This window comes from Trachemys scripta, chromosome 2 (assembly GCF_013100865.1).
Source record: "Trachemys scripta elegans isolate TJP31775 chromosome 2, CAS_Tse_1.0, whole genome shotgun sequence".
NCBI lineage: Eukaryota > Metazoa > Chordata > Testudines > Emydidae > Trachemys > Trachemys scripta.
Genome location: NC_048299.1, coordinates 19,278,857 through 19,305,404, shown reverse-complemented (window position 1 = coordinate 19,305,404; position 26,548 = coordinate 19,278,857). Strand labels below are relative to the sequence as shown.

Genomic DNA, 26,548 nt, shown 5'->3' with positions numbered 1-26,548 from the left:
GGTTGTATCTTAAGAGATTTTATGCAGAAAGTGTCTGCAAGATATAGTCTGATGTGAGGACCTAGAGAGAGGTCCAAGTCAAAGATGATGCCCACGTTAGAATCCAGTAATGAGTAGGAAAAGAAACTGAGAACGAGAACTTAACTCAGTATTACATTATGCACCTTTTCTATATGGTATCATTAGGTCACATTGGTTAGAAATAATCAGAGCAACAGTTCTGAAATTTAGCAATGTGCTTTGTATAACCAAAAACCTGTTAATTCCTGCAAATATTCATTTCACATAACCAGCATGATGAAAAAATATTTGCAGCCAAACTCTTGAGAATAGTTTCTAAAACCCTAATGCACGATGACTTGTGCATGCGAGTACTTCCATTGGCTTCAATGAGAGTAACCTCATGGTTAAAGCTAAATATATGTAATTCAAAGCTTTCCTGGACTGGGATTTAATACAGCTAATTCTCTGCTCACTTCAAATGTGTAACAACCATTAACACTAATGAGAATTATGCAGGTGCATCAATAATATAGCTATACAGCCAGTGAGTAAATAAAGTGGCAATATTATTTACATTACCAGTAAATAAAAATATTCCCTTCTCTCCAAACTGACAAAGAAAAACATTAAACTTCCACAACTTATTCCTCCTTTCTTAAATTTACTTTTTTAAAAAGCTTCCACTGTAAAATGATCTTTTTACTCCTAATGTTATGAATTGTACAACAGTAATTTTTTTTAAAAAAGTTTTCACCTTTCCAAGCATCCTTCCTAGGAAGTAATAGTGTCTGGCATAAGAATCTCCAACGAGCATCTGTGCAGCAGGGTTGGGATAAAGAAGTCCTTCATTAGTGGTCTTAAAAAATCCCTGGTTAGGGTTAAATCCTGATTTAAGCAGTTCATTCAGAAATTCTCTAAAAATTCCACCACCATCAATACCAGCTTCATCCAGGCCATGTGCGTTAAGTAAATGAACACGAATTCGCTTTTTCAGATCAGGTTCTGAGGGGAAAAAGTTGAGAAGAAAAGTCACATACAAGAACCTATACAAAGTTTGTTTCAGGGAAAAAAACACAAGCACACTACATTTAGATATCAGTACAGATATATATAACAGTGTAATGTGCTGTTGCAGAAATCTATTATTGGCTTGAGTTTGAGATGGTTGCATTACTCAAAAGCAGAGAAGTAACTTGTGAATAATACAGCTCATCTCAAATGAATGCTACAAAGACTTCATACCAAACCACCTGGACACATATGCTGTTAATAAAACTTATTTTACAGAAAAACTATTGTACATGGGTTTTATGGAGTGTAACAGTGGCACCATTTCAGCAGTCTCTCCACCTGTAAACCGAGTCTCTCTTCGCGTAGTAAGTTCAACTATACCAGCCTCAAAGGCAGAGAGAAATTATAGCAACCTCCATGAATTTTTTGAAATAGCTACTCTTTACATAATAATGTTGGGAGTTTAAGACCCAATATCTTCCAATTTAGCAGGTTTAGAAACAAATGCTATGTATCTCACTAGAAAAGAGGGTTGTCCAGCTCCTCCACTAGATAAAACATTTTTAGTCCAGATGCATGTTCTGGTTCACGAAATACTGGATCTTAAATCTGTCACTAGTCCAGGACTGAATATTATCCATCCTGCACCTTAGATCTCACTGTAATTTCAGGGGATGAGGTGTGGAAATTCCTCATTAGGGAGGCAAAGAAGAAAACATTTTCTGTCTTTTTTTTTTTTAAATAAAATGGAAGGCTGCTGTTTGAAAGCTGATCAGAGATTAGGAATATCAGCGGTCATCTCAGGGAAATGATTTATAGGACCAAGTCCAGTTGACAAAGGACATGAAAAAATATCACATACTGTACACACACATATACACCTAACAGGTGTGGTGTGAGGGCAATACTCACTGATCATGCCCGTTCAAACCTCCTTATCTGTACTCTTCAAATTAAGTTCCTGATCCTGCTATTTGTTGCAGGTGGATAGATTGCTGCACCCATAAACAGCCCCAGTGAAGTCTTCACACTTGAAAGCTGGTTGCAAACACCTACATTTTTTTTCTTTTCTTTTTTAAAAGTCTGCCTGATAGTTTTCTTTCCTCCAAAATTATTCCTGCCCAAAGCAGAGGATGGGCACTATTCAGTCCAGGACCAACACAGGTATAAGGTTTGACATTTCATAACATATAATGGCTGGAAACAGGAGATTTATTCCATTTCACCAGGTAGAGTTCTAATAGGATACATAACACTTGCTCCTAGGCCTGTCTAGATTATAGACCTTAAAAGTACAGGATTAACTAGATAATTGTCACAGGGATTTCTTACATTTCATTAGCTGTAATTCCTCTGTCCCTCAGAACTGTGGAAAGTTGGGCTCAGGGTATTTAGGGAGCCGGGCTTTACAAGGGAGGGTACAAAATATAGTACCCATTTATTTTTTCCCCTCTAGAAGATTTCAGACAACATTTTTCTATGAAACATATAGCGTATATATGAAGCACAATCAAGTGGGAAGGAGGATATAAACTTTTTTATCAGCACTTGTTTGGGCCAACTCCTGTCACTCTGTTGTTGATCAATGTGACCAATACCAAACAAATGCTGATAAACTTTATTCCATTGCAATACATACTGTATATAGCACATCATATTTGTAGGTAATATTCATGGGATTAAATTGAAGTATCTTGTAATAAATGCCAGCTTTACATGCATTCTGCCCAATAGTCCATCTCACCAGAACTACTGCTAATATTCCTATTCTCTGAGCAACTTCACTCAGCTACTTTAAAAAAAATCCACTAGTCAGAAAAATGTTTTCTGCTTTCTCCCACTACAGAATGCCCTCTTCCACAAAAATCATACTGGCCTGAGACACAGAATCGGCAAGGTTCAGCTCAGTACCAATGACAGCTGTAAAGTCCAATACCTTATGATTATTCAGCAATAGAATAGGGAGCATTATACCACTGAGAAGAGGAACTTCTCAGGTTCAGTGACATACATTACTTGTCAGGAAGTTCATTAAGATATTAAGTATTACATTTTATATATGCAAATGTTTTGAGTCAGAGCTTTTTTAAATTATTAGTTATAATTTTTCTCTTCCTGTGAGTCCTATACAGTTGGACTTACAGTAAGTATGTATCTGGTTTACAGGTGGAGGGAAAAGGTGGTCCCAGTAAAATTTTTAGAAACTGAAACAATTCTAAAATAGTTTTTCCACAATATATGTGATGACATCTACAGTATACATGTAGGTGTGGTATGGGGTAAGGATTTTATCAACACTTGTTTGATGTGGCCTGCATAATTCATGACTTTGCCACTCATGATCTTGAGGCAGTCCTACTAATACATATAAAGGGGTCTTTGTCTCCAAAATCTCAATTCCATTCCACTCCACTCCTATTTTTTAAAATGATCTAGACTGAGTAAGGTACCACTGAAGCATTAGTTTATAATGATTCTCTTTTACTTGAGTGCATATGGAAAAACCGGCTGCCTTTTTCCAAAAATCAATGCCCATTGCTCTTTTGTGATCTCTTTTCCTATTGATCACTTCTAAGACCTCATCTATGTTCACTCAATCTTCCAGGTCCATTTTAATCAATTCAGTCTATGATCCTGAAACTATCCCTGTTACAGTTTCTAGGAATTTCTTCTTTTCTATACTACTCACTGTATCTGAACCACCCCGGATCTAACTAGAACTATTCCATACAACTATACTGACTCAAAAATAAACAATGAAATAAATAAATAAATAATATATGTTTATCACCCACTATAGCTGCTGTTGATTAAACCAGATTCCACATGTACAGGGTTTGGACTGAAACTGAACAGCATTTATTTATTTATTTATTTGTTTATTTATATATGTGTGTGTGTGTGTGTGTGTGTGTGTGTGTGTGTGTGTGTGTGTGTGTGTGTGTGTGTGTGTGTAAATAGAGAGAGAGGGGAAGGGAATGTGAGGTGGGATGTGGAAAATAGTCTATAAGCAGCATGTAAACAATTATTCTGTGTTTGGAATGTATCTATATCTGGCATGGAGGGGTCATCTCTAAGGAGTCAAAGGATAGTTCATGCTCCATGCTCATTCTGTGTCTTCAACGAGATTACCAACAAGTGTGTTAGTTGATAATACATGTGACGATAGTTTGGGGATAGAGACTCTTGTCCATCTGGAAATGGATGAAGACCACTGAGTCATTTCATATAGGTCAAACAGCCATCATCAGTAACAGCATTTGGTCACTTCTGATGTAGTAATCTGAGCTTGTAAATTAGAAGTGAAAAACTTCATACCATTACTAGAACCCCTTTAGTGTAAATGGCTTTTAGTCTTGTTTGACACATACACAATGACCTTTAAAATGAAAACAGGTTATACATGTATGGAAGGGAAAGCAACAATAATATGTAGACTTACTTAGCCCTTTTATCCACAGAACTCTAAACACTTTTAAAAAAAGAGCATAAAGTAATAGAGCGGAGCAAAGAGTGGGGAAAAAAGTCTGCAAATATTAGTTCAGATTCAAAAATGAAGTTTGATTTGACTCTGTTCTTGAACCTTCCTGTTTGCATTCTGTGACCATATGAGAACTGAAGCTTTAACAGAGTGAATACTTGCAAAAAGCTCACTTGAAGCTTGAATAAACAAGCACGTGCTGAAAGCAAATTTTAAATTATGTTTGTAAATGTTTGTAAAAATTCACAATTCATGCTATGTTGATTAGTTACATAAGCTACCTAGTCAGAAAAAAAATTGTGACTTATGTAATAATCAACCCAGTGTGAACTATGAACATTCATAATAGCCTGTCTGAACAATTTACAGACCAAGGGTACGTCTATACTACCCGCCGGACCGGCGGGTAGTGTTCGATGCATCGGGGATCAATTTATCGCGTCTCGTCTGGACACAATAAATCTATCCGCGAATCGACGCCTGTACTCCACCTCGGCAGGAGGAGTAAGCGGAGTCGACGGGGGAGCCGCGGCAGTCGACTCGCCGCCGTGAGGACGGCCAGGTAAATTGAACTAAGATACTTCGACTTCAGCTACGTGAATAACGTGGCTGAAGTTGCGTATCTTAGTTCGATCCCCCCTGCTAGTGTATCCCAGGCCCAAGATTTATTTGCTGAAAAAAAATACAATTTTGAATAAAAAAAACATTTGAAAAATTCATATTTTGCTTCCTTTCTTTTCCTGTTTGTAAAGTTCAATAATTTTTTAACCATATACTCCCAGAACTCTAGTATCTCCATTTTTGCAAAGGCACACTGAAGTTATGTGACTTGCCGAAGGGCACATGCATCTTGAGTATATGACAGCCATGGACAGAATTCAGGTCTCAACTACCACTTCTGTAACTTATCCATTTTTAACCACCACCACCACACCAACGGTTAATAAATGCACACAAAAAATATACAAGTTAATTCACCTTTTGTTCCTACAGCAAATATAATCAACAATTGGATCACACATCAGATAATATAGGAGTGCTTGTCGTATGTTGCCATATTGTGTACCTCTTCTTAAAACAGAGAGGCTATCATGGATACACCACAGACCCAACCTTCAGTACCACATTTTCCCTGAAGCAACTATAATTATCTAGTTACAAGAAAGAGTAATATTAGGACTATATTAAGGCAACCGACGGAAAAGAATCAATAAAATACAGTACATTTTCCTTTCCTTTTAAGCATGAAAAAGATCTACCAAAGTCAGTGTTTAAGATGATTAATTTAGTAGCTTTGAAGTTATAAAAGTTTAAATCTAGCAAGGCAGATCTCCCCGCCCAAGATTACTTCAAATTTAGTGGAGGTTAAAACATTATGGGGCTGTGAAGCACTTCAGTTTTGCGTCTCTCTCACTTGTAGGTGCCAGGGATCTCAGAGTTCGGGATACTTCTGCTTCTTTTTTTTTTTTTAAACCTTCCAGTCGAGTAAAGGCAAATATATAATTATATGGTGAGATTTATACACTCAATCAATGTTATTTTTAGTATACTGTAGAACTTCAATGCAAACATACCATTTTCAGGGGAAAGTTTGTCATAAGCATCTTCATAAATATAATTTCTTCGGATAGTGACATTAATTCCATCCAGAAATGGACCATCTCCTTGAACTTCCTGTTTATCTGCATAGATCAGTCTTTGAAAGATCTGGTAAAAAGAATAGAAAAAGAAATCAAATAATCATACTGAAATCTGCATTTTCAGTAAAGAGGGGTTACCTTATTAGTTACTATTGTTCTGCGACAGTTGTATCTGTGCATTCACATGTATGAGATTTGTGCCTCTAGTGGAACTGCATAACAAAGCCATACCCGCTTGGGGGGGGGAGAGCACTCTTGAGAGCTAAGACAACATAATGAATTCCATCTGCCTAATGGAGTGCACCCCGCACACCCTGACCATCTCAGTTGCTTCTGCCTAGCCGGCAAAATTCTGACATACAAAGAACTTCAAGGCAGAGGGGGAATGTGATGAGTATTCTGAATGTACAGAGGCAACTCTCAAAAAACAAGAGTTACTAGTAAGTAACCCTTCCTTGTTCAAGGACCTCTGTGCTGCCTCACTTATAGGAGATTAGCAAGCAGTGCCCCCAACAGAGGATGGTAGGCAAGGACTTAGAGGCAAAAATAGACTGTAGCACTACTTTGCCAAGTCCAATTCATAACACTTAGTGAAAATGTGACCAGAACTCAGTGTTGCTGCTTGGCAAATCTCTACAATAGGAACCTGTCTCAAACAAGCTAGAGAGTCCGCCATAGCCCTAATGGAGTGTGTTTTTAAAACAAGTGGTACTGGTTTTCTGGCTAAAGTATAAGAATACTCAATACACCTCTTAATCCGGGGGGATGGGGGGGGATTGTTTACTAAATGGTTCTGCCTTACACCTCTCCCTATGGCAACAATCAATGTTAGAGTATTTTAAGGGCTTAGTCCGGTCCAGATCATAGCACAGGGCCCTTTTCATATCTAAGCAATGTACGCTGGACTCCCTGGGTAAGCATGGTTTCTGGAGAAGGAAACAGGGAGGGAGACATACTGCAACAGATGGAAGTTGATACCACCTTCGGCATAAAGCTGGGTGAGATCTCAAAATGACTGTCTTTATGTACTACTGTAAATGTTAGAAAGGCCAGCAAGCCACTGAGCTTGTTAACCCTCCTAGCAGAAGTAATATCGATTAAAAATGCAGCTTTGATAGACAGGTACCTATGGAAGCTTGAGACAGGGGCTCACAGAGTAGAACTACCAACAGTTAAAACCCTTGTCAAATCCCTGGCCAGAAAGGTCCTTGTGTGCTAGGAAAGGCATTAACCATCTCTTAAGAAACCTGGAGACTGTGGGATGAAAGAATAAAGACTTGTCTAACAAAACAGTAAGAGGCAGAAACAGCAGCTTAATAAACCTTCATGGAAACTATTGCTAAACCTTGTGATTTGAAATATAATAGATACTCAAACTGCTGGGGCTCCTTCGCATGATGGGGTTAACCCACTACTTTTCACCCAACACATAAACCATGTTCCATTTTAGTTCTTTCATGACTAACAGTAGTGCTTGAACACTCCTAACTTCCATGGATCTTATGTGTTCACTATCTTTGGTTCTTCTGGTGAAGAATCCTCCTTTATTGTTTAGAGAGGAGGTGTGGGCGCAGAGGAAGATGAACGGATGATTCTCTGATTAGCTGGAGAAGATCTGTATATCAATGTTGCCTAAGCCACATTAGTGCTATCAGTAGGATACTGGTTCTGTCCTCTCTGATTTCCTTATGATTCTGGGTATCACGGGAATGGGATGGAAGACATAGATGACTGCTTCAATACAGAAGGAATGCATCCAATAAAGATTTCTTCTCACTTTAAGTCCTGGTGCAGAACAGATGCCATTTGGCATTCTGACTAGACATGAATACTTCGATTAGAGGTTGACCCCACCTGAGTAAGAGTGAAGACACTCCTGACCAGTTTAGGGACCATTTGTGTTTGTTATAAGAGTTCATGCTGAGTGCATCTGCATATTACATTCCTCTTCTGCTAGGTGTGCTGCTAGTGGGTGAATGTGATGATGAATACATCAGAGCCATAGCTTCCTTGCCTCCATAGATGAAGTTGAGAATGTGCTCACCATTTGTTGATCCACTACATGGCCACGGTATTGTCTGTGAGCACCTGGACTATGCGATGTATGGACAGCCACAAGGCCTTTAGAACCCATCTTACAGACCGGTTCTTCAATACATTGATGTAGAATCTGGATTCCCAGGTGTTCCAGTGGCCACATGCATCACAACCCAGAATGCAGGCATCTGTGGTGACTGTAACAGTAGGGGATGGAGGAGTGAATTTTCTCTGCTCTACCATCAATGAAGTTGTTGAAGCACCTGCAGGAACAAGATCAGCTTCCTTTTCAGACTGTGTACATTGGATCATCCAAGTTTACTATTAATACTGGTATGAAGCAAGGCTGTGTCTTAGCGTCCAATGGCTTTGGCATTTTCTTCTCTATTCTTCTTAAGTACATCTTTGGAAATGATCCACCTGGCGTACTAGTTGAATCAAGGATGGAAGACAGTTTGTTTAACATCAGACAATTCCAGAGCAGAAAGCATGTCATCCAGCTTACTATTCAGGATCTGCCTCTCTCAGGTGACACTGCATTCATCTCTAATTCACCTGATGAACTGCAGGTCATGGTGAACACGTTTTCTGATGCATGCACCACATTTGGCACAGTAATCAGTATAAAAAAAAAAAACAGTTGTCATGTCACAAGGTACCAACATTACACCTAAAATCTATGTCAATAATGTGGATCACTTCTGCTATCTTGGCTCAATTCTTCCCATTCTCAATTCTTCCCAGCTCACCTAACTTGATAGGGAACTTGATACAGAATCAGCAAAGCTTCTGTTACCTTTGGCAAAAACTTAACGTCATGTATTTGGAACAACAAGTTGCTAACCTGAATACAAATGTGTCTGTTTATCAGGCTTGTGTCCTTAGTACCCTCTTTTATGTCTGTGAAAACAGGCTTACCTACTCCAAGCAGGAGTGGAGACTGAACAGTTTCCACTTCCGCTGTTTCAGAAAAATCCTTAGAGTTACATGGTACCGATGGATTACCGATAACAAGACCCTTGAGAGAACTGGACTACAGTCTATGCTGAACGTTCACAGGCTTTGCTAGTTAGGACACGTGGAGTGCATGCCTCAAGATCGTCTGCTGAAAGCTGTGCTTTATGGTCAACCTAAGAACTGCCTGCAATGCAGAGGAAGGTCAAACCTCTGATATAGCGATAAGGTCAAGCAAGTCCTCAAGAAATTCAGCATTCCCACTGACAATTGGGAAAATCCTGCCAATAATTTTTCTGTTTGGAGAAGCTGTGTTAAGACTGCTGCAGTCACTTCAACGAACCATCAGAGAGCCCAGGCTGAGGCCCTCCGGTGAGCCAGGAAGCAGAGTATGCTTCAACTTCCATCTGGTGTTTGGACCTGTAGTCACATGGGAAGCTTTGCCGCCTGTGCATTGGGCTCTTTTCCCATACCACTGCTAAGCATCGACAGACCAGCTTTGTCACATCTTCTTTCATCTGTCAAGATTTTGGATGGCCATGCACTGGATGTGTGATGAGACACTATCTAGTGTTGATGGTGAAGACAGAGGATAAGGCCAAACGTCCTTTGCTGGATTGAGTAAACCCAGGAGAATAGGAAAAGCAAATGTCTTTTTTCTGTGCTTGCATGATGCTGAAAAGGGGATCAATCTGTCTGAAATTCCATTCTGTAACTGAAGGATATTAGCCATTCTCCCCATCAACGCTTGAAATAATATCTGGTCATCAGGAGGGGAGATGGACAAAGTCTCCATTTCATCTTCAAGTAATATATATTCCTCTATGGGAAATTGCTCCATTTCCTCTGGGCATCTCCTCCCCATTGTCAATCTTCTTGAGGAGGCAATAAGTGCTGGTCGTATCTGTGCCAAATGAAACATGAGTGTGTTCTTGAAGGTAGCGGTGCCTGAGGTGAGTCAGCTGTCAGGAAAACTCTCAAGCCTTGATTGAGCTGCTTCAGTGCCGGAAGGGGCATTGGTGTCTACATTCTCATTAGTGCTGAAGTTAGCGCCATGCTAGTTTTGGCAGCATTGAGCAGAACTTTCACTGGCTCCTGAATGTGGGGCCACATTAATAATTGAAGAGGTCCCTTCATAAGATCTTTCAAACATATGGAGTTTTTGGAGAGGGAAGTCAGCTGGGCTTTCTGGAGCAAATTGGAGAAGTTAGCATATTCAATTCCAAGGGAATCCCATGCTCCTGAATGATGTTCTGGATCAATAATGGCAATGAATATTGAAGTGCAGAGTCAAAATGCAGAGGTGTAGCCAAAAGCTTTGATAAACAAACCTCAGCCATGAGAGAGGAAAGTCAATGGTGCTAGAGACATGCATGCCAGTGAGGTGTCTAAGTCACTCAGCATTGAGGCGTCAAGCTGAGGAGGAGTGTGTATTAGAGGCAGTGTTGAGACTGGTAAAGCGTCTCCAAAAATTATATGAATCAGAGGAGAATGAAAACAATGCTTTCTCCCTTGTTCTCCTCCTTGGACCTCTTCTGCAGATCAGAATACTTCCTCTTTTCCTTTCTCTTCCCCAAGACAGGGGCACTAAGGTATCTATAAGCGTGACTCTCTCTCGTGATGTCAAACTTTGCCAACTCCAAGGGCAGTGAGGGAGTCTTTAGCTTCATCGCAGACTGAGGTGATGGAGCAGTCTGTTTTGACAAGAGCCTGCAGTCCTGGATAGTGCTGGGCCAGAGGGTCAGTTCCAGTAAGTGTTTGCCTCAGCCCCAACAAAGAGGGCTGCACAAAGGTCTCTTTACAGTAGGCCTCAGCAAACAGGCACACCTTGAAACTCCTGAGGGAGCACTAGGATGGTCTGGCTAACGGCTCAAAGAAGCCTAGTGAGCCAGCAGTCTTAGCTGTCTGTCAATAATAATAATAATATCTGGAGATATACGTATCTCATAGAACTGGAAGGGACCTTGAAAGGTCATCGAGTCCAGTCCCTTGCCTTCACTAGCAGAACCAAGTACTGATTTTGCCCCAGATCCCTAAATGTCCCCCTTAAGGATTGAACTCACAACCCCGGGTTTAGCAGGCCAATGCTCAAACCACTGAGCTATCCCTTCCTCAACCAAGGAGTAAAAGCATGGCAAATTGGGCACTGGCACACTCTGTGAGCCTTTCAGGAACACTAGGCACCCAACATGTGCATCTGTCTCTAGAAAGATTGCTGAGCAAGATGCACAACTTTTGGACCCAACATAACCGCAGGATAAATGAAGGCAAGTAGGGTCAACTACTCTTAACTATACCATGTGTAATAACTAACTAATTATAGAAGATAGATTAGGCTAATTAGCTCACAGACACAAGGAGTAGTTCCATTTAGCTTTTAGCAGTGGCAGAGAAGAAACTGGAGTGGTCATGGGGGTAGGGATAATACTCCCTTATATGGACAGAGCTGATCATCATAATGTGAGAGCATCCTGGCACCCTTAGGAGGCATGGCTTTGTTACACAGTTCCACAGCTCAACACTAAAGGAGCTAATCCTGTAAGTGGAAATGCACAAACAAACAGACTGGGTTACTCAAGTCCTAGCTGTACAGAATGTATACTGAAAGCCAATGAACAATAATCTCAAGTGATCTAATCAGAATAGGATGTTGAATGGTTTGGAAAAAATACCTATCAGAACTTGCATTATCACATTGCCATGCTATATGAATATGTTTTAAATAAATTTTTATTCTCTGTTTCCAATCTCTGATACAAGCCTAAAAATACACATTCTTTTTCTACCAAATTTATCACTGTCCTTTCAGTAAACGTTGATTTATTTCCCCCATGAAACTATTTTTCATTTCCTTGATGGCGCTGGTACACAATGATTCCAACACAATTCTGGGAATAGTCTGTTAATTAACTGATGCTGTAGAGCCAACAGAAGCAGCTCAGAAATTGTTTCTAGGGGTACCATCACAATGGTAGCATTAAAAAAAACATCTTGTGGGATTTGAAAAAACATGGCCCTCAAAATTATACACTTAAGATCCAGAATGCATTCATAATCAAATTATAAACAATTATAAACAATATATGGAACTGAAAGTCACATTTTGCCTATACAGTAATTAAGTGTTCCTTTAAGTCCAACTACCATTGAATGCAGAAACTTAACTTCTGGGCATTATTTCCACAAAATGACTCTCACTCATATTGTACTGGGTTAATGAGTACACTGTATATGAGAATCTTGGATCCTGCAATAAGATCCAGGTACATGCACTGTGCATCTACTTGGAGCTCCACTAACTGCAATGGGGTTTAGTATTGGTGCAGAGCTCCACCCACATAGATCCAATTGCAGAATCTGGGCCTATGCTTGCTTATTATACAGCGTTACCATTTCTCAAGTGAGGTTAGCATAGTCTGTCCTTCTAAGTAAGGAAAAACTATTCTAAAACATTGTAAAAAGGGAAAATAAATTGAAAGACATAACAGTAAATCTTGCCCAGCATCTTCTGCATTGTAGTGGCCATGCAAATACTGGGGACAAACAGGAGCAGCATGGCCTGATTCTCCACTGGATAGAGGGATGGGATGATCTGAGGCCTGATTCCCCACATAGTTGAACTCACTGTATTACATTTACTATAAAATACTCAAAATACACAAAAATTTAAAAAATTAAATACCTTTACTCTTTCCTCAAAAGGAACTACAAAAGGTAGCTCCGTCAAAATTGCAAGTTGTCGTTCTTCAGACACAGAAAGAGGTGCTGGCTCCAAACCCACTTAAAAATATGAACAAAGAGTTTATCAATTTTGGTAAAAAACTGCTTTTCTAATAGTGTTTACCTTGTAAAAATAAATTCATAATTTGCATTTAATCAAAAAACTACATACATGAAGACAATTGATTTAGTGGAAGCGAAGTAGCCAGCTGTAAGTTGGCTTCTTATGAGCCTTACCTTCCTAAAATATTGCAGTTTCTACTGGTAAAGTAAAAATTGAGCAATTAAAACTTACTGCAGACAAGATGTCTATAGAAATGATATGCTATTGTGCTTTTTAATCTCCTTTAGAAAAATCATGTTATTTTCTGCTTTTCTAAATGTTGTTTAATACAACAGAAAAATAAAATTTTAAATATTAGAAACTTATCAGCTAATTAAGGGAAGGTTGTAATTATTATTTGCATTAAGGCAGCGGCCAAAGGCCCTATCACACTGACCAAAGGGCTCCATTTCCCACAGTAATTTGGTGTGCTTTAGCTTTCAGTAATTAAAGTAATTAGCTTTCAACCATGGAATCTGTTTTTGTCCAGCACATAGGGTGACCAGATGAGGGAAAGAAAAAATCGAGACACATTGGAGGGGTGAGGTATGGGGGGACTGAGGGAAAAAAAAAAAAAAAAAAAAGCGCTGCCGGCGGATATCGGGACAAGATCGGTCGGGACGCGGGGCACATGACGTCTGGTCACCCTACCAGCACACCCATTTTGGCATGACACTCTAGTGCCTCAGCCAAAACCCAATTAAGTCAACTGATTTATTTTGATAGGCTTGGGAAGTGCAAAAAAAAGACATTTGTCCTGTGATCAAATTAAATTTCAGTCCCCATGGAAAGGTGAAGGGAACATCGAAAAGCTACATTTGCTGTTTGAGTGAACAGCAAGGAGAAAATAGCCAAAGAGCATAAGGAGTTAAAGGAAAAGGCTTCCACTCCAAGATAGTCTCAAACCATGATGCAACTCTTTTGGAACTTTCTAGGTGTATCCCATAAGGAGGTATTTAAGAAATAGTTCCCATTTGGGTTTTGGATACTTGAAGTATATCATCTTAACCTAATTTAATAGCAAGAAAATTAAGTCAGCTGGGCAGAGGTCTCATATTACAGCAAACGAATTCAAGTGCAGCGTGAGACATGAAACCAGCACAAGATGCTATGGGCTTTATTAACCTCCTTGATTGTATCGATGGAGATTCATCTAGCTACAGACCGAATACCAGATAATAAAGCCCCAGACATTTTCACATTCTTGCTTATCATCAGAGCCAGAAAAATAAGCTGCCTCAGAGGCAAGGCCAGGCTGTCTGCAGACAAGGTAGGGAAAAAAAAAAAAAAGCTGAAGTAAATAGTACATGTAACTAATGGGGCCAAGGAGATTACACTGGCATTTGCAATCCTTCCTTTGGCTCTGTTTATGGGGTGGTGATGCCTGGCTGCCCTTCTGCAGCTAGGCACCACATCAATGATCATTATCAAAGGGTGCTGTATTTTAAATTTCCCAAATCATTTTTAAGTAGAGTTATTTTAGGTACTGATTTAGTGTGACAGGACCCCACATATTAGTATACTTGATGAATATTCACTTTTGGCAAATCTCAGCATTGCAAGCCCCTGGAATTTTTGATAAAGTGCTTCCTTGAGGTTACTTAGTTTCTTAGTAAACATTTTTAATTAAAGTCAATGTATGCTGCCTCTTAAGCTAAGGGTTAAAAGCATTTTAAACAGAAAGTGCATGTACAGCAAAGGTAAACCACTATCCAACTTCGACAGTTCAATTATTCTGGTCAATTAGTCAATTTTATCTGCATTTCTCCATCAAGGTTTCCATCTTTAAAAAGAAATATTGGATGGAGTCATCAATACACAGTGCATTTATAACTCAAGAGTCTGCCATTTAAGTAAATGAAAAAGCACAAATAAACACTACCATATGTGATTCAGCAGTACTTTCAAATTAATTGACTTTATCCCATATGGAGTCAAGTGGGATTAAACAGATCATACGTATATTGTTATATGCTTGTTTTCACACAATCACGTTGATCACACCTTTCTTCTTGTCCGTGAATTTTGTGGTCATGAAGGGTGCCAGACTGGCAACCCTGGAGGCTGAAGCACTTTATCTAGCTAAAGGAGGAGGACAGCACAGGCAACTGCAGCATGAGTTTCCTCACACACATGCCTTATCCTGGACCTTGACAGGTCACTTGCAAAGGGGAGGGGTAGTCCACATCACCCTGATATTCAGTCTGTCCCATACAAGCAGCTATAAATTCTCTAGGCAATATGGACGGACGTGGTGGTGGATGGAGGGTCACAAGCAAAGTTACCAATGGCATAGCAAACATTGTATAAAGCTAACAACGACGACTCATGGTACAATATTGTCTTGGTCATTTCTATCAGAGTTTAGCCTAAGTTTTGCATTTTGTATTTTCTATAGTTATTTAGTGGAGTTAAGATGCAAAAGGATAATTGTGTCTTGAAACTCTGTTTTTGCTGAAAGCAGTATTGATGATTCTGGTCACAAGTGCTTTGGAAAAACACTGACTCAGACCAAGGTGGAGCTTCTGGAACAGGATGTGCCAGTTTACAGACCTGAGCTTCCTGTACTGAGAGTTGACTCCCAGGACACAGTGCTTGCTTTGGCACAAAAAGCGCTCCAACTGTGCCGAAAGCACCACTACCTTCTGGCGGAGAATGAGAGCAATGCTTCTAATGCAATACTGTGGGCTTTAATGTCAGACTTACTCCTTCCGTCTACACACACATTACACTGACCCAGGGTCCCAGGACCCTGTAGGGCTGCAGGGCCTGAGCCCGGGTCAAGCCTTGACCCAGGGTTTCAGCATTATTGTTTTGCCATGTAGACAAGAGCCCCTCCGGACTCAGGTCCTGGGAGTCTTCCAAAAAGCATCCCAAAATCCCATGGGCCACCTTTTTTTGTCCTCTCTATCCCAAGCATCTTGAATCTACTCTACTGAAAACAGAACCACCCTCCTTGGTGTACTGCTGCAACTCAGTGAGTCAGCACTTAACACTTCCATTGTCTTCTGATTACCAAGCTGCAAACACACATCAGAGAGCCTTCTGTGTTTTTAATGGAGACCGACCATAACAAGCCTTTTGCAAAGTGGTCATGGGAACACAGCCTGATTTTGGTAAATCTCTGGTGCAAAGCCAGCAAAGCTGTGGACTTTAGAAAGAGTACCAGGAATGACCACACGTACTAGCACATAAAAAAACTGGCAGCTGCCTAGTGCAGGGAGCAGATTAAGCAGCTCTAGAACAATTACCAGAAAACCAGGGACCAGAACTGCACCTCAGGCAACTTGCTAAAACCATGCCCATTTAATGAGGCGTTTGACCTGGTACTGGACACTGCACCAAGCACAGAGCCAACGGTGGTGCATGATGACTGGGATGGTACCCTCCTGGCCCCTAAATCCAACATGGAGACTGATGGGAGCAAGCAGCAGGCACCAGTTGGGGACTATGAAGTCACTGTGTTGCTGAAACTGGTCCCAGAGCAGGCTTTGGAACATGAGCAGCAGCAGCACATTCTGGGTCCACACTTGGAGGAGCAGTTTGATGCACCCCTTGAGGAACAACATGCTGCTGAGCCTGCAACAGACTCAGAATGGACAGAAGTCACCCCTGAGCCCGATAAGTTTCTGACTCCATTTTAATGTTTATTACTACAGTAATGGGAGGGATTTCTGCTCTATGAACCAATAAGTTATGAGAAGCCCCAGCTAGCAGCATGTATCTTGGCGTCCCCCCCACCTCCCTCCCACATGAAGTTCAAAATGGCGACCAGGAAATGCAAACAGTAAACACCTTTAAAGTGAACTTTTACTGGAAAGACACAGATTTTTGCTAAGGTTATTCCTGTTTCTTAAAAATAACTTTACATTGCCATGGGTATAAGTATGTCACTCTGTAAACGTTCAGCAGTCTAACAAGCTGCCTGAAAACAATGAACTGTATGGGGGTGGGGAGGCGTGGAAATGCGTTCCATTTCCAAATCTAGTCCATTTCAATTAGAGGTAGTCCATGCAGTCCATAGGGACAAAAATCATTTGTCCCAAATACAACTGTGGTTTGAAATTTTGTCCAGAAAATGTGCTGAGGTGGCAGGATGGAGGCAGGCTGTGGAGTTCTGCCTGTCTGCGTACAGTCATAGCAGGCTAAGCCACGTGGAAGCTAACACAGCATCCTGTTGATTCCCTCATGAATTCTGAGCCAATCCTGGGTACTGATGGCTGCAAACTTCTCCTGTAGCAGGAACTCCAGATAGGTAGTCACATTTTGTGGAATGGTGCATTTTCCAAGGCCACCTCTGTAGCTGACCAGCCCACTCCACTCACAGATGTGCTGTTCAGTCACTATACATTTGAATACTTCTGTTACATAAACTGCAAGTTTCGCACTAGCAGTTTGGAGTAACATCTCCCTTTGCCAGTTGGGCACCACAGTAACTTATGTCCTCCAAAATGCGAAAGGCCTGAAATGATAGAAAAAGCTTTTGTAGCACAGCCACTGATGGTAGCATTCCCTCCCTAATCCAAGTAGTTTTTCAATTTTCTAAAATCAAAAAAGCAGCTTTGCATTTTTAACTTATCATCGTGCCTGAAATTCTTTTGCTGCCATTAACCAAGCTGCGTCCAGGGAACTTCTGTGGTCTGAAGCATCCTTCTCACAATATACTGAAGTTCAGTTTATGTCCTTGAAATTCCACAAGGATTTTTCCTGTGCTCCTGCAAGTGAGCTATTTGAGATAACAACCCTCTGTTTCTTGTCCTGTTCCAGACCCCTTGACCTTTACTGGCTGCAGTACCTCCACATTTGTGGACTGTTCAAAAAACAAAAAAACACTGGTTACTAACCTTCTGTAACTGTTGTTCTTCAATATGTGTTGCACATGTCCATTCCAATGTAGGTGTGTGCATGCCACAAGCACAGTTGCCAGAAATTTTCCCCTCAATGGTATCCATTGCTTCGGCTCTGGAGCTCTCTGGTGCCATGCGCTCACAGTGCCAGTTTAAAGGGGCTGGCCGACCCCAGACCCCCTCAGTTCCTTTTTTCCGGCCAACTCCAATAGGCGGGGTAGGAGGGCAGTTTTTGGAATGGACATGTGCAACGTCTCAAAGAACAACAGTTAAAGGTTAGTAACCGTTTTTTCTTCTTTGAGTGATTGCACATGTCCATTCCAATGTAAGTGACTCCCAAGTAGTTGAATAGGTGGTGGGCTCAGAGTTCACAGACATGCTGACCGCAACACAGCTCAACCAAATCTGACATTATCCCTGGCCTGCTGGGTGATGGCATAATGAAAAGAGAATGTATGCACTACAGCTTTGCAAATGTCCTGAATAGGAACCTCTGCCAGAAATGCTGCTGAGAACGCCTGTGCATTTGTGGAGTGAACAATTAGTGGGTGTTCCACTCCCACCTATCCTAGTTCACAACATGTGTGGATACATGATATGATCCATGAGGAAATTCTCTGAGCAGACATGGGAATTCCTTTCATCCTGCCTGCTACCACTACAAATAGCTGGGTGGACTTCGGGAATGGTTTGTTCCTTTCTATGTAGAATGCTAGTGCACATCTAACAGCCAATGAGTGAAGCTTCTGTTCTTTCCTGTTTGCATGCAGCTAAGGGTAGAAAACTGGCAAGAAGACCACTTTTGGGAGAAATGTGGGGTGTGGATGCAACTGCATCTTAAAGAAAACCATATATGGCAGTTTCGAAGCGAGGGCACGGATCTCTGAAAGCCTCCTAACAGAAATGATGGCCACTAAGAAGGCCACTTTCCAGGAGAGGTATAACAAGGAACATGATACTAGCAGCTTTAACGGTGAGCCCATAAGCTTTGATAAGACCAGATTGAGATCCCAAGGAGGGACGGGCTCTCATACTTGGTGGCCCTTAAAGAAACACGGACATCTCGTGTGAGAACATGAACCGGTTATCAACCTGAGGGGAAAAAGCCGGTATCACTGCCAGGTGAACCTTGAACAACAAGATAACCAAACTCCGCTGTTTCAGGTGTAGTACGTAGTCCAGAATGAGCTGCAGCGATGACCTTGTCGGCAAGACCTCCATCTGGTCATCCCAGCGGGTGAACCACTTCCACTTAGTGAGGTAAGTGGCCCTGTTAGAGGGTTTCCTATTACCTAACAGGATCTGTCAAGCTTGCTTCAAACAGGCCGGCTCTCCCAGATTCAGCCATGGAGATTCCAGGCCATCAGGTGGAGGAAGCCAAGGTTTGGGTGGAGCAGATGACTGTGGTCCAGAGAGATTAGGTCTGGGTGCAGAGAGGTCTGGGGGTCACCACAGAGAGGTCGAGCAGGGTGACAAACCAATTCTGGGGGAGGGCCATGCCAAGGCTATCAGAATGACCTGCACTCAATATTATTTGATCTGTTGCAGAACCTTGTGTATGAGCGGAATAGGAGGGAATGCAGAGTATAGGTGACCCTTCCACAGAAGTAGGAAGACATCTGTAAGCAATCCCAGGCTGTGGCCCTGCAGGAAGCAGAGCTGATGACACTTCCTGTTGTACTGGGTCACGAACGGGTCTACTTGGGGAGTCCCCCACTTCTGGAAAATGTTCTTCACTAGATCCGGTCCAAGGGACCACTTGTGGTGATCAGAGAATGACCTGCTGAGGCAATCCGCCAGCCCATTTTGCGCTCTTGGCAGGAAGGAGGCCTTGAGGTGAAATGAATGAGCTATGGAAAATTCCTACAGCCAAATTGCCTCTTGATGGGCAGGTGGGTGTGTGTGGAAGGGAGGGGGACAACATCGGCTGAAGGCACTCCTCCTCACCTTCTGCACTGGATGGGTCCCGCGGTACCAGCTCCTGGTACTTGGCACCAGCCTCTGTACCAGAGTCTGGATCAGGGACTGTCATCACGTAAGGAATGCCTTGACTGGGGTCTCTGCATGGAGGGAAAACTGCCCACGAGTTCCAAAATGGTCATTGCATAGGCACCAGCCAGTGGCCAGGGAGCCAAGTACTCAAAGGCATCGCGTGGCTTGCATCCACCACTGGGTAGGGCCGACAGGAGGTATGCTGAGGTTGACTTCTGGCACAGGAAGAGTACGATTCCACCTCCAACTCCAATGACGAGGAATCTCTGCCCTGCGACCACACTAGAGTGAATCCCACTGGTACTGGTGATAGGTGCCAAGGAGGGTAGGACCAGGACAGGGCCATCATGGCCGGCTTCCCTTTAGATAGCAGCATGGGTTTTGGAACTGAACTGTAACTGATGGCCACGTGCTCCCTTCTGTCCGCTGGCACCAACCCTTGTACTGCTGGTGAGGGCGGCACCAATAGTAAGAAAAGGTCCCTGGCTGCAGTGAAAGCCTCTGGTGTGGATGGCATTGCAATAATGCTGGCATCACAATGACCCTCCAGTGCTGACATCATCCAGGACTGGAATTACCAGTGCCTGTGTCAGGGCCAGAGTCAATGGCACCAACTGTGAGCTTCACCCAAATACTTCAGGCAACTGGAGTGTGGGTCGCTCAGGGGCATAGCCTTGTTGCAAGAGACTTGGCTCAGTACTGGGAGCAGAGGAAACATGAATAATCTGAAAAATATATACGAACGGCAATACAGTCCACAGAGGACTTGCAAGAACAAGAGGAAGTTCCGGCAACAGTCACAAGCAGTAAGAAGGAACTGAGGGGATGTGGGGTCGGCTGACCCCTTTATACCAGTGCTATGATCATGCCGCACCAGAAGGCACCAGAGCCAAGCCAACGGACACCACTGAAGGAAAATTTACCAGCAACTGTGCTTGGGACGTGCACATACCTACATAGGAATGGACATGTGCAATGACTCAAAAAAGGAGGAACATTTCGTGATGAACTTATGGTTGAAGTGCTAGAGAGGGCCAACAAGCAGGTGCAATACCAAAGACAGAGATTTGTGGTTAGAGGAAAGGCCTGCCAAGAGGCAAGGCTCAGACTGGCTGCACAGCTTGAGGACAGAGTTTTAGCATGGGATCAAGCACCTGCTTCACAGATCCTGGAACAGGAAAGGCAGCTAAGATAGGATTGAGCTCAGCAGAAAAAGCTCATATCACTAATGACCGTGAGAGCAGCAGCTCCTGCTGCATCATCCACACCACAATCTAAGTGCTACCTGTGCTATGGTCCAGAAGCAGCTCGGAAGCCTCAATGGCTGGGTGGCCCAGGCAATCAGGCCCCATGAGTGGCTGAGCAGGGCAACGTTGCCCATGCAGCCCTCCATATTGACCCCCTTCCATTGTGGATGTCTCCATCTCCCTCCCACAGTTCCACATGCACAGCAAAGGGGGAAAGGAGAATGGGTGGCCAGAGGACACGCCACAGTAGGGGGTATGAGTCTCATACGTGGTTTCACTGTTCACACTTGTTCATGTACTTTGTTTTTATTGATTTTTTTTCTGTAAGATTCTGTTGTTACTGATGTTTTGGTGTGGTAATGGCAGCTGGCCTCCCTGGAAATGGGTGACGGTTGTACTTTTCTAATACATGTTTATAAATAAAGTTTATTTCACCAAGAAAGTTTATTGCTATCACTGCTTCACATCATGTAATCAAAATAATAAAGGTAAACAGATTATCATGAACAATTAGGAATTAGTATGACAATACTAACCCTCAATACAGTTATCTATAGCAATTCAGATTTCAATCACTTTCTTACATCATTCCATACTGTGAATAATTCCCCTCCTCCCATTTCATAAGTGGTCATGTCATTCATTAGTACATTGCATGGCACTAAAATTTCACACTCCTCCCCACAATCAATGAGTCTCCATACCACTGCCACAAACAAGCATGTTCATAAAGGTATTATTCCTTCTCTTCCATTGGGCCATGCAAGTCCGTAATGTGGGAGCACAAAGCATCCCTGACTTCTGTTGCCTGAATGCATCCAACTGCATCGAGGGTAGCAATTCAGCGTCCCCTCACTGTCATAGATTCCATTTGGGGGGAAATGGTGCACTTCTGGCTTCACAAAGATTGCAAAGAGCATAGTAATGTGGGCAGTAATGACAACACTGGAATCCAAATGGGTCTGTAAACATTTCAAATGGGATTTCAATCTGCCAAAAGCATTTTCAACAACAATTCTGCACCTGCTGAGAGTGTAATTAAACCACCTTTTGCCAAGGGCCTCTGAAATCAGTGTAGTTTCACAAGCCAAAGCCAAAGCAGATATGCAGCTCCCCAGAATAATGATGGGGACAGTAACTCCGTTTGTGACAATGTCATTTGGTGGGAATAGTGTCCCAGCCTGTCCATGAATTTAGACTCCTGAGCAGCAAAATACCCTGGCAACATGAACTTTCCCAGTGCAACCCACAAAGGTGTTCATAAATCACCCTCTGTGGTCCACAAGGATCTTCATATTAATGTAGCAGTATCCTTTGCAATTTATGTACTCATGTGCTCCTTGAGTCCCAGCTATAGAGCTAGCTTTGTATTTTATTTAGCAGTAATACAAGAATCCTACGGGCCTATCCTAGTAGATTAAGCAATTTGCATAAGGCTTTGAGGCCTATGAGCCGTAGCATAATTTAGTGGCTCAACAGTGGCCCTGAATTCTGGGGACCTAGGAACATTGTGCTTAAGGGGTAATTTGCACAAAATGGTATATGGTAACCGCAGGAACACTGAACTGATACTAGGCTTGGATATTTTGCTATAGAAACACTAGCAGATGCTTAACCATGAACTTGCCATGGCAACAAATTGACTTGTATAAGTTGAAATAATTAATATATGAACCTACAGAACGAAGACACAGCAACATTACTAGGGTGAGGAAGTTAGATATGGACAAAGGAGGCTGGGCATTTGTATGAATATCCATGGCAACTGTCAGGCCCTATAATAGGCCAGACCATCACGTAAGGGGGAGAATCTGGACCATCATTTGGCATGACAGGGTAGATACCACTTGTCTTTTACCACCAGATCCCCAAGAAAGGGTGTGAGTAGATGCGAAGAATGGTACAAGAGATTACCTTTAACATTATATTACTGCTATATTTGTGTGTGTTTTGGAGCATTTGTCTCTCTATATATTGTTCTAATAGAACTGCTTAAAGCTTTGCCCTCAGTGTGAGTGGCATCTCTGTGCACTTCAGGGTTCCCAACCAGATACTGAACTTGATAACCTGAATTCTGTTGTGTCTGATTCAGGGACTAGACCTCATCAACCCCAGCTTTTTAAGTTAGTATTAACTGGAAAATATTAATAGAATCAGTAACCACTTAAAGAATCAGGCAACACAACACAGTTTGGAAACCCCATTCTCTGAAAGCCAGCAATTACTTCAGGAATATTTTATGCCCCCCACATTGGGTCAAACCATGTGACTGATTGCCTTAGAAACCTCCGCCACCACTTTACCCACAGTTGACTTTCCAACACCAAACTGGTTGGCAATGGACCTATAGCAGCGTGGGGTAGCCAGCTTCCAGACGGCTACAGCAACCTGCTTCTGGCCCAGGAAGGGTGGCCTCATGCATGTGTCTTTATGCTGGAGAGTTGGGGTTAGCTGCTCATAAAGCTCAAGAAACATAGCTGTCTATGTGAAAGTTCTGACTCACTGCTGGTCATCCGAGGTCTGCATGACCATGATCCCACCAGTCTGTGATTGTGGGCTCTGATCCAGAAGCACCTGTCGACATAGGGGGTATCAGCAGCTATAACCAAGTGTTAATAAGCAGAATCAGCCTATTCAAGTCTGCCATTCCTGGGTACTCCTCCACCTCCATCATAAACTGTGGCAGGTGCTTTTGGTGGGTCAGAAAATGCTGCCAAAATGTCCACCTGTTTCTTACAGAATGTCTGCCTATTTTCTGACACAGGAGTGAAAACACAAGCAACAGAAGTTCTTCAGAAGGTGCCTCCTTCATGTTGCTGGCTCCAGTAGCTGGGAACGCACTAATCAAAATGATTGCTCAGCAGGCTGTGTTGATGAGCTGTTCAAACTTCCTGTAATGTGCAGGATGGAGAGTTACATTTTCCTACAGTGCACCACAAAGGGCTAGAGGGTGGCCACATTTTGGTGGGGGCTAAGGAGTCTGGGATATGGTTGCTTTGACTAGGGTCTGTGTGCTGCAGTATGGATGCCAGAGCCCCAGGTTCAAGCCTGAGTTAGAAAATTCCTAATCTAGGGTTAACAATCAGTGTAGATGCTCAAGCCCTGTGTTCTCTAACCCAGGGGTAAGCTGACTTGAGTCCCACTAACCCTGGGCTTATATTACAGTGTAGACATACCCACAGAGGGCCAGGAGCAATCTGGGCCGATTGCCAAATATATCCTGATGCTGGAGTCTTCCTCTTCTTCGAGTGCATGAATTCAGGAGGGGAATATCTCAAGGTCTCAATACGGAGGTATATGAAGTTAGAAACTTTGAAAGGGGTGCATGAGGCGAGGTTGGCTTGGAACCTCCTCCCTTGGTCTCTCACATGGAAGCTCTGCCTTGTCCAATGAGCCAGAGCTCAATATCACCAACAGGAAGCACTGGTGACCCAAATGCCTAGAGCAGCATACCTAGGCTTCAGTGGTGATGTTGTCTCTATGTGAAGCAGCCTGCTGGGCTTGCCGAAGGCGTGGGAAAAACTGAGTTTGTGCCAACTCAGGCAGGGCTAACACTGAGCCCTGGCACTTGATATCTTGGCCAACTTGAGCTTCTGCTTCAAAGGTTTACTCACTCTGAAGCACTTCAAACAGTCCTTCTGTTGGATTTACATGAGTTTCCTTGGGGGTGGGGGACCCTCGAGGGGTTGGAAGTGCCCCCCTCCTTTCTCGGGACCCAGGTTAACACCTGGAGGCATATCTGGCACCTCCTGTACAACATGGATGACTCTTGAGGCAGACAACTCGACAGAAATGACAGTCTGTATTCCAGTGTTAAGCTGAGATCATAACCCCCTCCGACAGAACTTCCCAAACCCAGAACTGCAGAGATGTGATTCTTATTCCCTCTGAGGGCATTACGTATTATGCTGCCTTTTTCCCCACTTTCCCTAGCTATGTGAACTCGGGGAAGTAAGAAATCCCAAGGGTCTGAGACATTCAAGCTGGCAGGAGCAGACACAAGCAGCAGCCTCAGCAGGAACTATTGGACACTCATGGTATCATCAGAGTGCTTTCCACAGTTTTCACTCTGTATATTCTCTCTTCTGTGCTGTTAGGCTGAAGTGAAGAGACTGATGCAGAGGGCAGAAGCTAACAGCCATTCTTCACCTCCCCTGCATCTCCTCTGTCCTCCTCTCCTGCCCTATCTTCCCAACTTCCCTCAAGTTTAAGGACCCTATCCTCCATTACTTTCTCAAATCTTCACTTAAGCAAAATTATTGACCTAGTGAACATTTTGCCTGAGTGCAGCAGGATAAAATCCTAAAAGAAGTGGAGTGAAGATACAAAGGTTTGAAAAGCAGCTGATTATGCAGTGAAGTGTCTCCCTCATATTTACATACACCTCTACCCCAATATAACGCGACCCGATATAACACAAATTCGGATATAACGCGGTAAAGCAGCGCTCCACGGGGGCGGGGCTGTGTGCTCCGGCAGATCAAAGCAAGTTCGATATAACATGGTTTCACCTATAACATGGTAAGATATTTGGCTCCCCAGGACAGCGTTATATCAGGGTAGAGGTGTATTATGACAAATAAAGCTCATCTGATATATTTATATATTAATAGGTAGCTTTTTAAAACACGAATTTCCCATCATATAACATAAGAGTACAATGAGATGCTTTTATGTATTATACAATAGTCTGATTTTATATTTTAATATATATATTATGTATACACACACCATGCCTAATCATGTCTTCACCCTATCATCATTGATATAAGTAGGAATGGCAGCAGAAAGCTTAAGGGAAGCTTCTTCTTCCATTCAGGAAGAAAAGTTAAAATTCTATGCATTTAAAAAAATATAAAACTAGTCTAACTCTACATCACAGTCAGTCACATTTTAAATAAGTGAGGGAACTGAGAGCAAATTACAACTTAAACACTACATTGCTATTAGGAACCATTATGGTTAGCATGAACTATTCAACTGAATTTTAAAAACCTATATTTCCTTAGTGTAACCACCATCTATGAGAGACAAAGTGAGATTGCTCTAGTTCCTAAGGCAAAAGTGATGTGGACACAGTATCTTACCATCCAAAGTAGACTGCAGTGGTCCTATTCTTCCCATTCTTCTGACTCTCCAAACATGTCTGGCTGATGGCACATAAAGCTGTGTAACCTAATAAGTTAATAAACCTTGTAGTTAAGCATTTCCTATTAAAGATGTAACTAAATACATGCTTTAAATAGTACGCGGATGAGTCCAAACAGTTGTGTTTGAAAATCTAAATTGTTATTAAAATAATATTCAACTAAAACTAGAGTGAATGCAATGTTAAGATAGAGAAATCAAGAACTCGAAAATCAGGATGTGACAGGGTGAAAGGTAAGCCTTAACTCTGCCTCCTTGTGGTTATGATGTAAAATATGGTTGTAAAACACTGGTGAAATACAATATACAGTATAATTCACACTACCGATTACTGTATATTACATAAAGTAAGTTACAGTACTTAA

At 42.2% G+C, this 26,548-nt stretch overlaps 1 protein-coding gene across 1 annotated transcript in view; it reads right to left on the bottom strand.

Moving 5' to 3' along the window:
• The window catches only part of UBE3C (ubiquitin protein ligase E3C), a 172,590-nt gene that overhangs the window by 58,091 nt on the left and 87,951 nt on the right, over positions 1–26,548 (bottom strand). Inside the window, exons 15-18 of the mRNA XM_034760009.1 lie at positions 26,123–26,210; positions 12,809–12,906; positions 6,070–6,202; positions 758–1,005 (exon numbers count right to left, since the gene is read on the bottom strand). Of these exons, the coding sequence (XP_034615900.1) occupies positions 758–1,005; positions 6,070–6,202; positions 12,809–12,906; positions 26,123–26,210 (567 nt within the window). The remainder of the gene's footprint in view (positions 1–757; positions 1,006–6,069; positions 6,203–12,808; positions 12,907–26,122; positions 26,211–26,548) is intronic.